General features: G+C 39.2%; 1 protein-coding gene across 1 annotated transcript in view; it reads left to right on the forward strand.

Annotated features, from left to right (window-relative positions):
* Positions 1 to 12160, forward strand: part of SLC16A10 (solute carrier family 16 member 10) — a 127957-nt gene that overhangs the window by 74152 nt on the left and 41645 nt on the right. The window contains exon 2 of the mRNA XM_007451746.1: positions 8587 to 8731. Coding sequence (XP_007451808.1) covers positions 8587 to 8731 — 145 coding nt within the window. The remainder of the gene's footprint in view (positions 1 to 8586; positions 8732 to 12160) is intronic.

Genomic DNA, 12160 nt, shown 5'->3' on the forward strand with positions numbered 1-12160 from the left:
TCCCTCCCTTGTCTTTGTTGCTGTGTGTGGCTTTCTCATTGTGGTGCGCGGGCTTCTCATTGCGATGGCTTCTCTTGTTACGGAGCACGGGCTCTAGGTGCGCGGGCTTCAGTAGTCGTGGCTTGTGGGCTCTAGAGCACAGGCTCAGTAGTTGTGGCACACGGGCTTAGTTGCTCTGCAGCATGTGAGATATTCCTGGACCAGGGTTCGAACCTGTGACCCCTGCATTGGCAGGCGGATTCTTAACCACTGTGCCACCAGGGAAGCGCTTCTGCTTTTTTCTCTTTCTTTCTTTTCTAAGACTTCAGTTATATTTATGTTGGGCCTCTTGATTTTTTTTTTTTTTTTACGATTTATTTATTTGTTTTACTTAGTTTTGGCTGCATCAGGTCTTAGTTTTGGCACGCGGGATCTTCGTTGAGGCATACAGGATCTGTCATTGTGGCACATGGGCTCTTCCTTGTGGTGCGTGGGCTCTCTAGTTGTGGCATGTGGGTTTTCTCTTCTCTAGTGTGGCGTGCAGGCTCCAGAGTGTGTGGGCTCTGTAGTGTGTGGCACGTGGGCTCTAGTTGAGGTGCGTGAGCTCAGTAGTTGTGGTGTGCGGAGCTGCCCCGCGGCATGTGAGATCTTAGTTCCCTGACCAGGGATCAAACCTGCGTCCCCTGCATTGTAAGGTGGATTCTTTACCACTGGACCACCAGGGGAGTCCCCGGGCCTCCTGATTTTTGTCCTACAGATCTCTAAGACTTTGTTCATTCTTTTTCAATATTATTTTTCTCTCTTTTCTGGGATTGTGTAATTTTTGTCTTCAAATTCCCAGATTCATTCTTAAGTTTTATCTCCAAGTTGCTAGTGATCCTATTGAAATGCATTTTTTTCAGCTGTTGTACTTTTCACCCCTAGAATTTCCATTTTTTTCTAGTTTACATTTCACTGTTGAGATTCGCTATCTGTTCCCTCAATAAGACCATTTTAACTTAGTTCTTTGAAAATATTATCCTTTAATACTTCTAACATAATTGTAATAGACGTTTTATAGTCTTTGTTTTCTGAATCCAACATCTTAGTCCATTCAGAATCAGTTAATATTGATTACCTGTTTCTTTGCATGTCTAGTAATTTTAGGTTCAATACTTGGACATTGTAGATAATATTTGAAGCAACTCTGATTCCATTGTGTTCTTCCAAGGGTTATTGAGTTTTTGTTCTTAGGAGGCAGTTAGTTTGCCTGGACTCAAGCTGCAAAGTCTGTCTCTCTGTGCTAGGTAGCAGCTGCTATCTCTGTTCAGTTCATACAGTTTCCAACTGTTGCTTTTTTTCTTTTTCTCCATCTCTTGCTTTTCTTTAGCTTGACCTCTTACTAGTCTACCCAGCACCTGCATAGTTTGTTGATCCTCAAGAAAGCCTACAAACCTGTAATTCTTATTTCTTCCAGTTTCAGCTTCTCAAGTGTAAACTCTCCTCCAGCTTGTTTTTAGACATTTCCCAGTGTTTAAATAAGCCCCCCCTACACACAGTTATTATCTGCAAGAGGGTTTACTTGACCACTTCACTCCGATGCCATTAACAGAAGTTGCTAGCAGATAATTTAAAAACCACTCCTAAGTGACATATAACTACCAAATAACCTTTAGGGTGGCAATAAAATGGTCAAATCAAGTACAATTTACTCATTCCTAAATTGTGTAGTTGCCAGGCAACACCATGCTCCGAAAGTCATTGGGACTTTGTTAAATACTATTTTGCATTTTAATCTCAGTTTTAATATATTGTTTCATTTTATTTGAGGCTGTTAGACCAAGGTTCAGATATTATAGAGCAGAGCTGTCTTGAAAGAGGCCAAGATCAAGTGGAAATGGGGGTTGGAGCTCTCAAAACAGGGCAAAAAAATATTTATCAACCTTAAAATAACTATAGTAAATCTTCCTTGTGGGTGTTTTCAATTGTAAACACTTTGTCCTTGCAGTCATTTACATCTGCATCATTATAACACCTTTGTTTTACTTAATATGCAAGTGAAAATCTTTTAAAATATTAAACCTAACCACTTTCTCCGAGTGATTTGCATTCTCCTTTGGCCATGCACTGAGAGCTGAGGATTTGTTCTTAGTATGGAGTTGGAAACAAAGAGGGTCTGGATCGGGAAATTGGAAAGCTGATTGCTATTTTTTAAAAAAGATTTCCCAAGCTGGCTATTTTTTGGATGTTTCTCTCTATAACATCAAACACACATACATTCAAATAAGAGTATACAAGCACATTCTAAAGCCTTTCCTCCTTTTTTTTTTTTTAAGGGAAATGGGCTTTTGTATTATAGCTAACTTGAATCATAGAGGACTGCCAACAACCTCAAAATCAATTCATTAGATATATGTGTACGCTGCTCCTCCAACAGCAGTAAATATATAAAGTACAGTTCATTGAGAAATACCTAATGAGAAAGAGGTCTACTATGAAGTCATTCGCATTTTAAAATGTGTCCGTATTTTATCACTAACATACATTTGAAAAACAGTATTGCAAATGTGAAGAAGGTACAACAGTCTGTAACAATGTTTGCTGATTAGGGATTCCAAGCTGGTAAAATTTCAGGAGATCTTTAAGCCCTTCTTCATTACATATTTTTAGACATCTGTGTTTTTTAAGGTGATTAGCACATTCTATATGGTGTTCTAGTTGGACCTCTATTTGCATATATGTTACTAGATGGAAATTATTGGAAGGTAGAGAAATCTTTTAGTTGTTTTTATATTCTCAGCAGCCTAGGATAGTGCCTAGAACATAATAGGCACTTTTACTCGGAAAAGTTGTTATTCCATATTCTAAATAGTACCTCTTCCATTGAAAAATATTTGCTCTTCAGCAACATTAGGAAACCCTGTGTGGGTGTTTGGTTGAATTACATAGAGGGATTAGGGCTAGTTTGTATTTTTTTAAACAAAAATTTTACCATGGTGGGTATAGTGACTATGTCTTTCAGTTTCTCAGTTTCTGTTATTAATAATAATCATAGTCAAACTTGGAAGGGGTAAAAGAGAACAACAGTCTCTTTCATTTTTATGGTGTATAGCATGAAACCCATCAGACCTTGGAATCTTTGTCATGCCATGTTAAAATTTTACAAAAATGAGAAATTTTATGAGTTTACAGTGCCAAGTAATATATTCATTCAAGAATTAATTTCTTGGTCACCTAATCGATGATGAAGGAGTCAAGAATATACAGTGGAGAAAAGACAGCCTCTTCAATAAGTGGTGCTGGGGAAACTGGACAGCTACATGTAAAAGAATGAAATTAGAACACTCCCTAACACCATACACAAAAATAAGTTCAAAATGGATTAAAAACCTAAATGTAAGGCCGGACACTATAAAACTCTTAGGTGAAAACATAGGCAGAACACTCTTTGACATAAATCGCAGCAAGATCTTTTTTGACCCACCTCCTAGAGTAATGAAAATAAAAGCAAAAGTAAACAAATGGGATCTAATTAAATTTAAAAGTGTTTGCACAGGAAAGGAAACCGTAAACAAAAGAAAAAGACAACCCTCAGAATGGGAGAAAATATTTGCAAATGAAGCAACCAACAAGGGATTAATCTCCAAAATACACAAACAGCTCATGCAGCTCAATATCAAGAAAACAACCCAATCAAAAAATGGGTGGAAGATCTAAATAGACATTTCTCCAAAGAAGACATATAGATGGCCAAAAAGCACATGAAACGATGCTCAACCTCACTGATTATTAGAGAAACGCCAAATCAAAACTACGATGAGGTATCACCTCACACTGGTCAGAATGGGCATCATAAAAAAATCTACAAATGGGGACTTCCCTGGTGGCGCAGTGGCTAAGACTCTGCACTCCCAATGCAAGGGGCCCTCGTTCGATTGCTGGTCAGGGAACTAGATCCCACACACACACTACAGCTAAGGAGACCGCCTGCCGCAACTAAGACCCGGCACAACCAAATAGATAAATAGTTTTTAAAAACCCTACAAACAATAAATGCTGGAGAGGGTGTGGAGAAAAGGGAGCCCTCCACTGTTTATATCCTCCACTGTTGGTGGGGGTATAAATTGGTAGCCACTGTGGAGAACAGTATGGAGGTTTCTTAAAAAACTAAAAATAGAGCTACCATATGACCCAGCAATTTCACTCCTGGGCATATATTCAGAGAAAATCACAATTTGAAAAGAGACATGTACCCCCAGTGTTCACTGCAGCACTATTTACCATAGCCAGGACATGGAAACAACCTAAATGTCCATCAACAGAGGAATGGATAAAGAAGATGTGGTACATATATATAGTGGAATATTAGTCATAAAAAAGAACAATATAATGCCATTTGCAGCAACATGGATGGACCTAGAGATTGTCATACTGAGTGAAGTAAGTCAGACACAGAAAGACAAATATCATATGATATTGCTTATATGTGGAATCTTAAAAAAAAAAAAAGGGTACAAATGAACTTATTTACAAAGCAGAAGTAGAGTCACAGGTGTGGGAAACAAACTTACGGTTACCAGGGGATAAGAGGGGAAGGGATAAATTGGAAGATTGAGATTGACATATACATACTACTATATATAAAATAGATAACTGATAAGAACCTGCTGTATAGGACAGGGAACTCTACTCAGTACTCTCTGTAATGGCCTATATGGGAAAAGAATATTAGAAAAAAAGAGTGGATATATGTATATTTATAACTGATTCATTTTGCAGTACACCTGAAACTAACACAACATTGTAAATCAACTATACTCGAATAAAAATTTTAAAAAAAATGAATTTCTTGAATTCCCTGGTGGTCCAGTGGTTAGGACTACCTGCTTCCACTGCAGGGGGCATGGGTTCAATCCCTGGTTCGGGAAGTTAAGATCCCGCATGCAGTGCAGTGCGGCCAAAAATTAAAAAAAAAAAAAAGTCTTGCTTAATCTTCACAAGAATTAATTTCTTCTTAAATTTGATCAGAAGATAGACCTAACCTCATCCATTCCTAATTTTTATTGTAACATAAGATGTTGGGGAGGGGCTTCTCTGGTGGCCCAGTGGTTGAGAATCTGCCTGCCAATGCAGGGGACACGGGTTCGAGCCCTGGTCTGGGAAGATCCCACATGTTGCGGAGCAACTAGGCCCGTGAGCCACAACTACTGAGCCTGCGCGTCTGGAGCCTGTGCCCCGCAACAAGAGAGGCTGTGACATTGAAAGGCCCACACACCACAATGAAGAGTAGCCCCTGCTTGCCGCAACTAGAGAAAGCCCTCGCACAGAAACGAAGACCCAACACAGCCAAAAATAAATAAATAAATTTATTTTTTTTAAAAAAATGATGTTGGGGGACTTCCCTGGCGGTCCAGTGGTTAAGACTCCCCACTTCCACTGCAGGGCCACGGGTTCCGTCACTGGTCGGGGAACTAGGATCCTGTATGCCGCGTGGTGTGGCCAAAAATTAAAAAAAAAAAAAGATGTTGGAACTTTAGCAGAGGCATTAAGGTACAAGAGTGTGAAATTTGGAAGTGGGGTATTTCATGTTTAAGAACCAGTTAGAGGCTCTAAAATACATAAGAAGGAGACTTATGGGTCATGGAAGAACATTTTGTGAGGATTCCTTTAAAAATTATGCTGTTGCTTCCCCCCGCCCACACACACACCATGGGAGAACTGGGGGTACAAACTCACTTGATATCTAGTGAGAGGAGCTTTAGAGGGACCACTTAGAGATTTAAAGGATTCTCTTCAGTTAGGGGGTACAGAGGACTGAGGTCTGGATCCCCTGAGAAATCCATCAAGGAGAGAACTGTAGCTGGCTGACTGCTCCCACAGCAAGAGGTAGGCTGTGTTGGAATTTGCCTACACTCCAGTGTTTGTCAGGGCAAAGGAAATATGAATACTTCCTGCAGAGCAGAGGCAGGCCTAGTGGAGGAAAGAGGCGGCCAGGAGCTGTTTTAATTCCTGCCCAAATAAGCCGCTTAGAAGGGCAATGAGGCTCCAACAGTGAGTCTTTTAAGTGACAGCCAAAAAGCCAGGAGGAGAATGAACTATCCACTGAACTATCCACATCGGTGGAGCAATAGCCAGAAGAAACTCTGAGGTGAGACTCTGAAGAACCCACAGAAGTGCATCTGAGGAAAAGAGTCCACTTCAGACATCACCAGACAGGCCTTTTGGCAGGACCTCTTAAGTTGGAATCTCGTTGCCTTCCGTCTCCCAGCACTCCTCTCTCTCATATCCACTTTGGAGACAACAGCAGCTAGGGAAGGGGAGAAAGGTCATGGAGAAGAGACATAGCTGAGCTTACTCTTTTCCCAGCTGGGGGTGGGAAAAGAGATTTGATTACCTAGTGAAGATTGGTTTGTAGCCTAAAGTGACTGTAGGACTTTGTTATTTAGCACTGGCTAGAAGAAACATGTGGGCCTGCTGAGAGGTCATCCAGTGCCAGGGGAACATTTTCTCCCTGCATACATTTTAAGAGGATAGCCAAGACAAAAATAAAGTTATATTTGATTATATCCTGCAGTTAGTGCACGTTCAGTGGACATAAAAATTCTCTAAACAGGATAGATGACTAAACTATTTTTGAATAAGATTAAATTATTATAAATCAGTGACATTTTTATATAACATAGACTAAAAAATTTGCACTTCTCCTTGAGCAAGCCCATACTAAACAGCTCTGCACATCTGGGGTTGAGGTTGTGCTAGTTCGTCTGGCCAATTGCCTCTCTGCTGTCCACTTCTGAATTCCCCCCACCAACACCTAAGCCAAGACTGCATTGTTTGTACAGTCTCTTCATTGTATGTGTGTGTGTGTGTGTGTGTGTGTGTGTGTGTGTGTTTTATTGAAGTGTAGTTGATTTACAGTGTTGTACCAGTCTCTGCTGTACAGCAAAGTGACTCAGTTATACACATATACACGTTCTTTTTCTATATATTCTTTTCCATTATGGTTTATCACAGGATATTGAATATAGTTCCCTGTGCTATACATTAGGACCTTGTTGTTTATCCATTCTAAATGTAATAGTTTGTGTCTACCAACCCCAAACTCCCAGTCAATCCCTCTCTGTCTTCCCTCCTCCTTGGCAACCACAAGTCTGTTTTCTATGAGTGTGTTTCTGTTTTGTAGATAGGTTCATTTGTGCCATATTTTAGATTCCACATGTAAGTGATATCATATGTATTTGTCTTTCTCTTTCTGAGTTCACTTAGTATCATGATCTCTATTTGCATCCCATTGTGTTTCGTTTTAAGATCATAGTCTCGTTTCTGGTAAGGGAAGAAAGAAAAGAGAATTATTAAAATATACATAATTAAAAAATAATTTAAAAGTTAAGAAGAAAAAGAATTAAATGAAATTGTTAGTCTGAAGATCCATTTGGACCACATTATTAAGAAATGGTCATTAGCACAGGATCTGGACTTAATTGATTTGCTGAGGAAATAGAGTAGTATACTAGTAGACTGTCAGAGCTGGATGGAGTGTTGGAGATCATCTGTTTCATTTTATAAGACAATTTGTTGTTGTTGTTAAAACTCTGAATTATTAATTGTTCCTGTGCTAGATGCAGAGGTTTAGATACATTTTCTCTAATCCTTAATAATTCTGGAAAAGTCTGTGTTCAATTCCCTTTCCAGATGAGAAAACAGACTCAGAGGAAGTGACCTGCTGAAGGATATATTGTTACAGAGCTGGGGGATTTGGACCCAGGTCTGTTTGTTTTATAGCTCATGTTCACTTAGGCCCCACTAGTTTATATACTTTTTAAGAATTTACAGACTGGATATCCTATAAGATCACTCATTTCTTGGGCACAAATTTATGATCATTTGTACTCAGTATGTTTCTCTTTTTGGCTTTCCTTTTGTTTTGGTCTTTACAGATCAGAACAGGAAATTATAACCTGATTCTTAAATCTTTTCTATTGTGAAAGATAGCATACTTTCAGAAAAGAAGATAAAATGTATGTATGGTTTTATAAATAAAGTGAATAATACACAGTAACTGTTATCCAGGTCAACAAACAGCCTACCTGTGTACTACTTGATTCCTTTAACAAAAGCACAAAGCCCAGACTCTAGGCAAATATTCAATTCTTATCTACTGGGTCCAGATGATTATAATTCCTTTTTCTCCCGAGTTTCACCACTGTATTGAGTTTGGTGGTCATCATTTCTTTGCAGTTTGATCACCTAGGCATGTGTTCCTGAACATATCTCAATTTTTTGAAATAAATTTCTTTCCATAGATTAGAAGTTGCTTAAAATTAACCATAGATATCAGGATAGAGATTAATAGTGATTAGGTCACAGGAGAATGTTTGATTATTTAAGAATACAAACTTTTCAAGAGTTCCATTAAACACAAATAATTGCTTTGCTAATTATAATTAATATTGGTCAGTCCTTTCATCCGTGATTCAAATTCGTTACTTATTCCCACTTCCCCCCATTCATCAATCTGGGTAATATCTTTTCTGCATTAATACTTTTCTGAATATGTATTATATCTTATTAGGTAAGGACAAATAGAATTTACCATGTCATAATGTCCCTTTGTTTCCTCTTTTACAGCATGGGTAAGTTCTCTCTCCATGGGGATGATTTTCTTCTGCTGCCCAATTGTCAGCGTCTTCACAGACGTGTTTGGTTGCCGGAGAACAGCTGTCGTGGGTGCTGCTGTTGGATTTGTTGGACTCGTATCAAGTTCTTTTGTAAGGTAAGGGCTTGGCTTCTTCATGTCACTTTTCAAAAACTGTTAGCTACCTTAAAGATTTCCTTTCAGAAACTTTGCTGTTTACAAGGAAAAATCCTCCTTTTCAGTACTTAAACTGTAAGCGGTGTCACTTAACGCATTGTTGTCTACAGCAGTAAATCAGAGCTTGTGAATTTGAATGCTTTTGCTTGCAGTGCCTCAGAGTTAGATGTCAGTCAGGATACATATGTTCTCTGGAGCCAAGAAAAAATGTTTCTCCTTTTGTTTTTTCCATTCACAGAAGAATCTTAACTCATAACAGTAAGTTGTCTGAAACAATGGGCTTAGTTTAAGGTCAGCTCAGTCTGAGCCCCAAAGGGTACAAGAAGTGGTATTTTGAAGTGGTTGTTCATAGGCTTGATATGAAATATTTTTATTAATGAAATCCAGACTTTGCTATTTATTTCAACCCAGGTAGAGAATTCCTGCCTGCATTCTTTTTTTATTTTATTTATTTATTTTTAAAATTTCATTTATTTTTTTATACAGCAGGTTCTTATTAGTTATCCACTTTATACTTATTAGTGTATACATGTCAATCCCAATCTCCCAATTCATCACACTACCACCCTGCCTCCCGCCACTCTCCCCACTGGTGTCCATACATTTGGTCTCTACATCTGCATCTCTGCCCTGCACACCGGTTCATCTGTACCATTTTTCTAGGTTCCACATATATGCGTTAATATACGATATTTGTTTTTCTCTCTCTCACTTATTTCCCTCTGTATGACAGTCTCTAGATCCATCCATGTCTCTACAAATGACCCAATTTGTTCCTTTTTATGGTTGAGTAATATTCCATTGTATAAATGTACCACATCTTTATCCATTTGTCTGTTGATGGGCATTTAGGTTGCTTCCATGACCTGGCTATTGTAAATAGTGCTGCAATGAACATTGAGGTGCATGTATCTTTTTGAATTATGGTTTTCTCTGGGTATATGCCCAGTAGTGGGATTGCTGGGTCATATGGTAATTCTATCTTTAGTTTTTTTAAGGAACCTCCATACTGTTCTCCATAGTGGCTGTATCAATTTACATTTCCATCAACGTTTTTCCCTTGTTGCTTTCAATAATTTTTCTTTGTCTTTAATTTTTGTCAGCTTGATTACTATGTGTCTTGGCATGTTTCTCCTTGGGTTTATCCTGCCTGGGACTCTTTTTAAAAAAAGAACAATGCTGAAATTTAAAAAGATCATGGCAAAATGAAGTGGTCAAATGCAGCTTAAAATAAAACTTCCTATCAACACACTTTTCCCTGTGTCTATTAAAAGCTGTAGTGCACTGCAGAGAAACTAACTGCAAAGAGGTGGTGGGCACATTACCATAGAAGCACCTCTCCCTCCAGCTCCAGTTCTACCTGTAAATCCCCTTTCATTGTCAGAATAATCCCCAGCTAGTGAAACACTGGTTTAATAGGTAGGTCTGGCTAACAGGAGGTGATTAACAAGCAAAACCTTAAGATGATTTTCATCCTGTCTCTACTTTAGTAGTTTATTTTCATCCTGTGACTTTCTCGTCCCTAGCTATCTTCATGCTCTAGTTGAAAAGCATTGTGGTTATTAGGGAAAAAAATCAAACTTATGTTGCTTGCCATCTTTATTTTAATTTATTTTATTTTTGGCTGCTTGGGTTTTCGTTGTTGCTTGTGGGCTTTCTCTAGTTGTGGCGAGTGGGGGCTACTCCTCATTGCGGCGCGTGGGCTTCTCATTGTGGTGGCTTCTCTTGTCACGGAGCATGGGCTCTAGGCACGTGGGCTTCAATAGTTGTGACACGCGGGCTCAGTAGTTATGGCCCACGGGCTCTAGAGCGCAGGCTCAGTAGTTGTGGCACATGGGCTTAGTTGCTCCGCGGCATGTGGGATCTTCCTGGACCAGGGCTCGAACCTGTGTCCGCTGCATTGGCAGGTGGATTCTTAACCACTGTGCCAACAGGGAAGCCCCTACTGTTTATTTTTATTTTTTATTTTATTTTTTTGTTCCTGTGATCTTTATTTATTTATTTGTTTATTTATTTTGGTTGCACCATGCAACATATAGGATCTTAGTTCCCCAACCATAGATCAAACCCAGGCCCTCTGCAGTGGAAGCATGGCATCCTAACCACTGGACTGCCAGGGAATTCCCGCCATGTTTATTTTTAAATATTCAGGACTTAATCAACAGAATCCTTGGTTTGCTAATTTTACCCCCATTCTCCCCACATATACCCCTTCCTGAACTCTAGAGTGAGCCTCTTTCTTTCACCTAACTTAGACATTTTATTTGGCTTCTAAACAATTATTTATTTATTTATTTATTTTTGGCTGCGTTGGGTCTTCGTTTCTGTGCGCAGGCTTTCTCTAGTTGTGGCGAGTGGGGGCTACTCTGTTGCGGTGCGTGGGCTTCTCATTGCTGTGGCTTCTCTTGTTGTGGAGCATGGGCTCTAGTCGCGTGGGCTTCAGTAGTTGTGGCACACCAGCTCTAGAGCGCAGGCTCAGTAGTTGTGGCACATGGGCTCTAGAGCTCAGGCTTCAGTAGCTGTGGCACGCGGGCTCAGTAGTTGTGGCACACAGGCTTAGTTGCTCCACGGCATGTGGGATCTTCCCGGACCAAGGCATGAACCTGTGTCCCCTGCATTGGCAGGTGGAGTCTCAGCCACCATGCCACCAGGGAAGTCCCTAAACAATTATTTTAATTTTTTGTTAGAAAATAAATATTCCACCTTTAAAATGCCTTTGTGTTTTTTTTTCTTCTTCTAAAGTTTTTTTTTAAAGAAACAAAAACCAGTTTTGTTTGGAATAAGATTCTGCTTATGTAGTTCTGTGAGATCATTTACTTTTAGTTTTTCTTTATTAGTAATACAGCATTGCGTGATAACCACCTTGTCAGATACCCACTTGGTCTGGAAGCTTCCAGGTACCCATTGTCAGTATTCTTAGCGCTTGCTGAAGTGTTAACACTCAGGCTTTGGTGGAGAGAGAAACTAAGAGATAGAAAATCCATGTAACTTATTACCTGATTTGGTAGACAAAACACATATACACAAACCTGCTTACAGCAAGCAGTGTTTCTCAAATATTTTTGACCGCTGAGAAATAAAAATTATGAAATGTATTTTACATTGTGACCTAGTTCTTTCTTTCTCTTTCCCTCCCCCATCCCCACCCCTAACTAAAACAAAATGTCTTGAAGCCATCTTTACCTTACTATATGTAATGTTGTCATGTTTTCTATTCAGTTTCATTATTTAACCCCCCACCGATCAAAAGCTACCAAACTTTCAGAACAATACACAGGCGCAAGGGGGAGATATAATGTAAATTCCAAGTGTCAAACAGTGGACCAACCCTCTTTTCCTCCAGTTCAAGTTCTGCCTTTTTTTTTTTTTTTTTTTTTTTTTTTTTTTTTT

Source organism: Lipotes vexillifer, unplaced genomic scaffold (assembly GCF_000442215.2).
Source record: "Lipotes vexillifer unplaced genomic scaffold, Lipotes_vexillifer_v1.1 scaffold1266, whole genome shotgun sequence".
Lineage (NCBI taxonomy): Eukaryota > Metazoa > Chordata > Mammalia > Artiodactyla > Lipotidae > Lipotes > Lipotes vexillifer.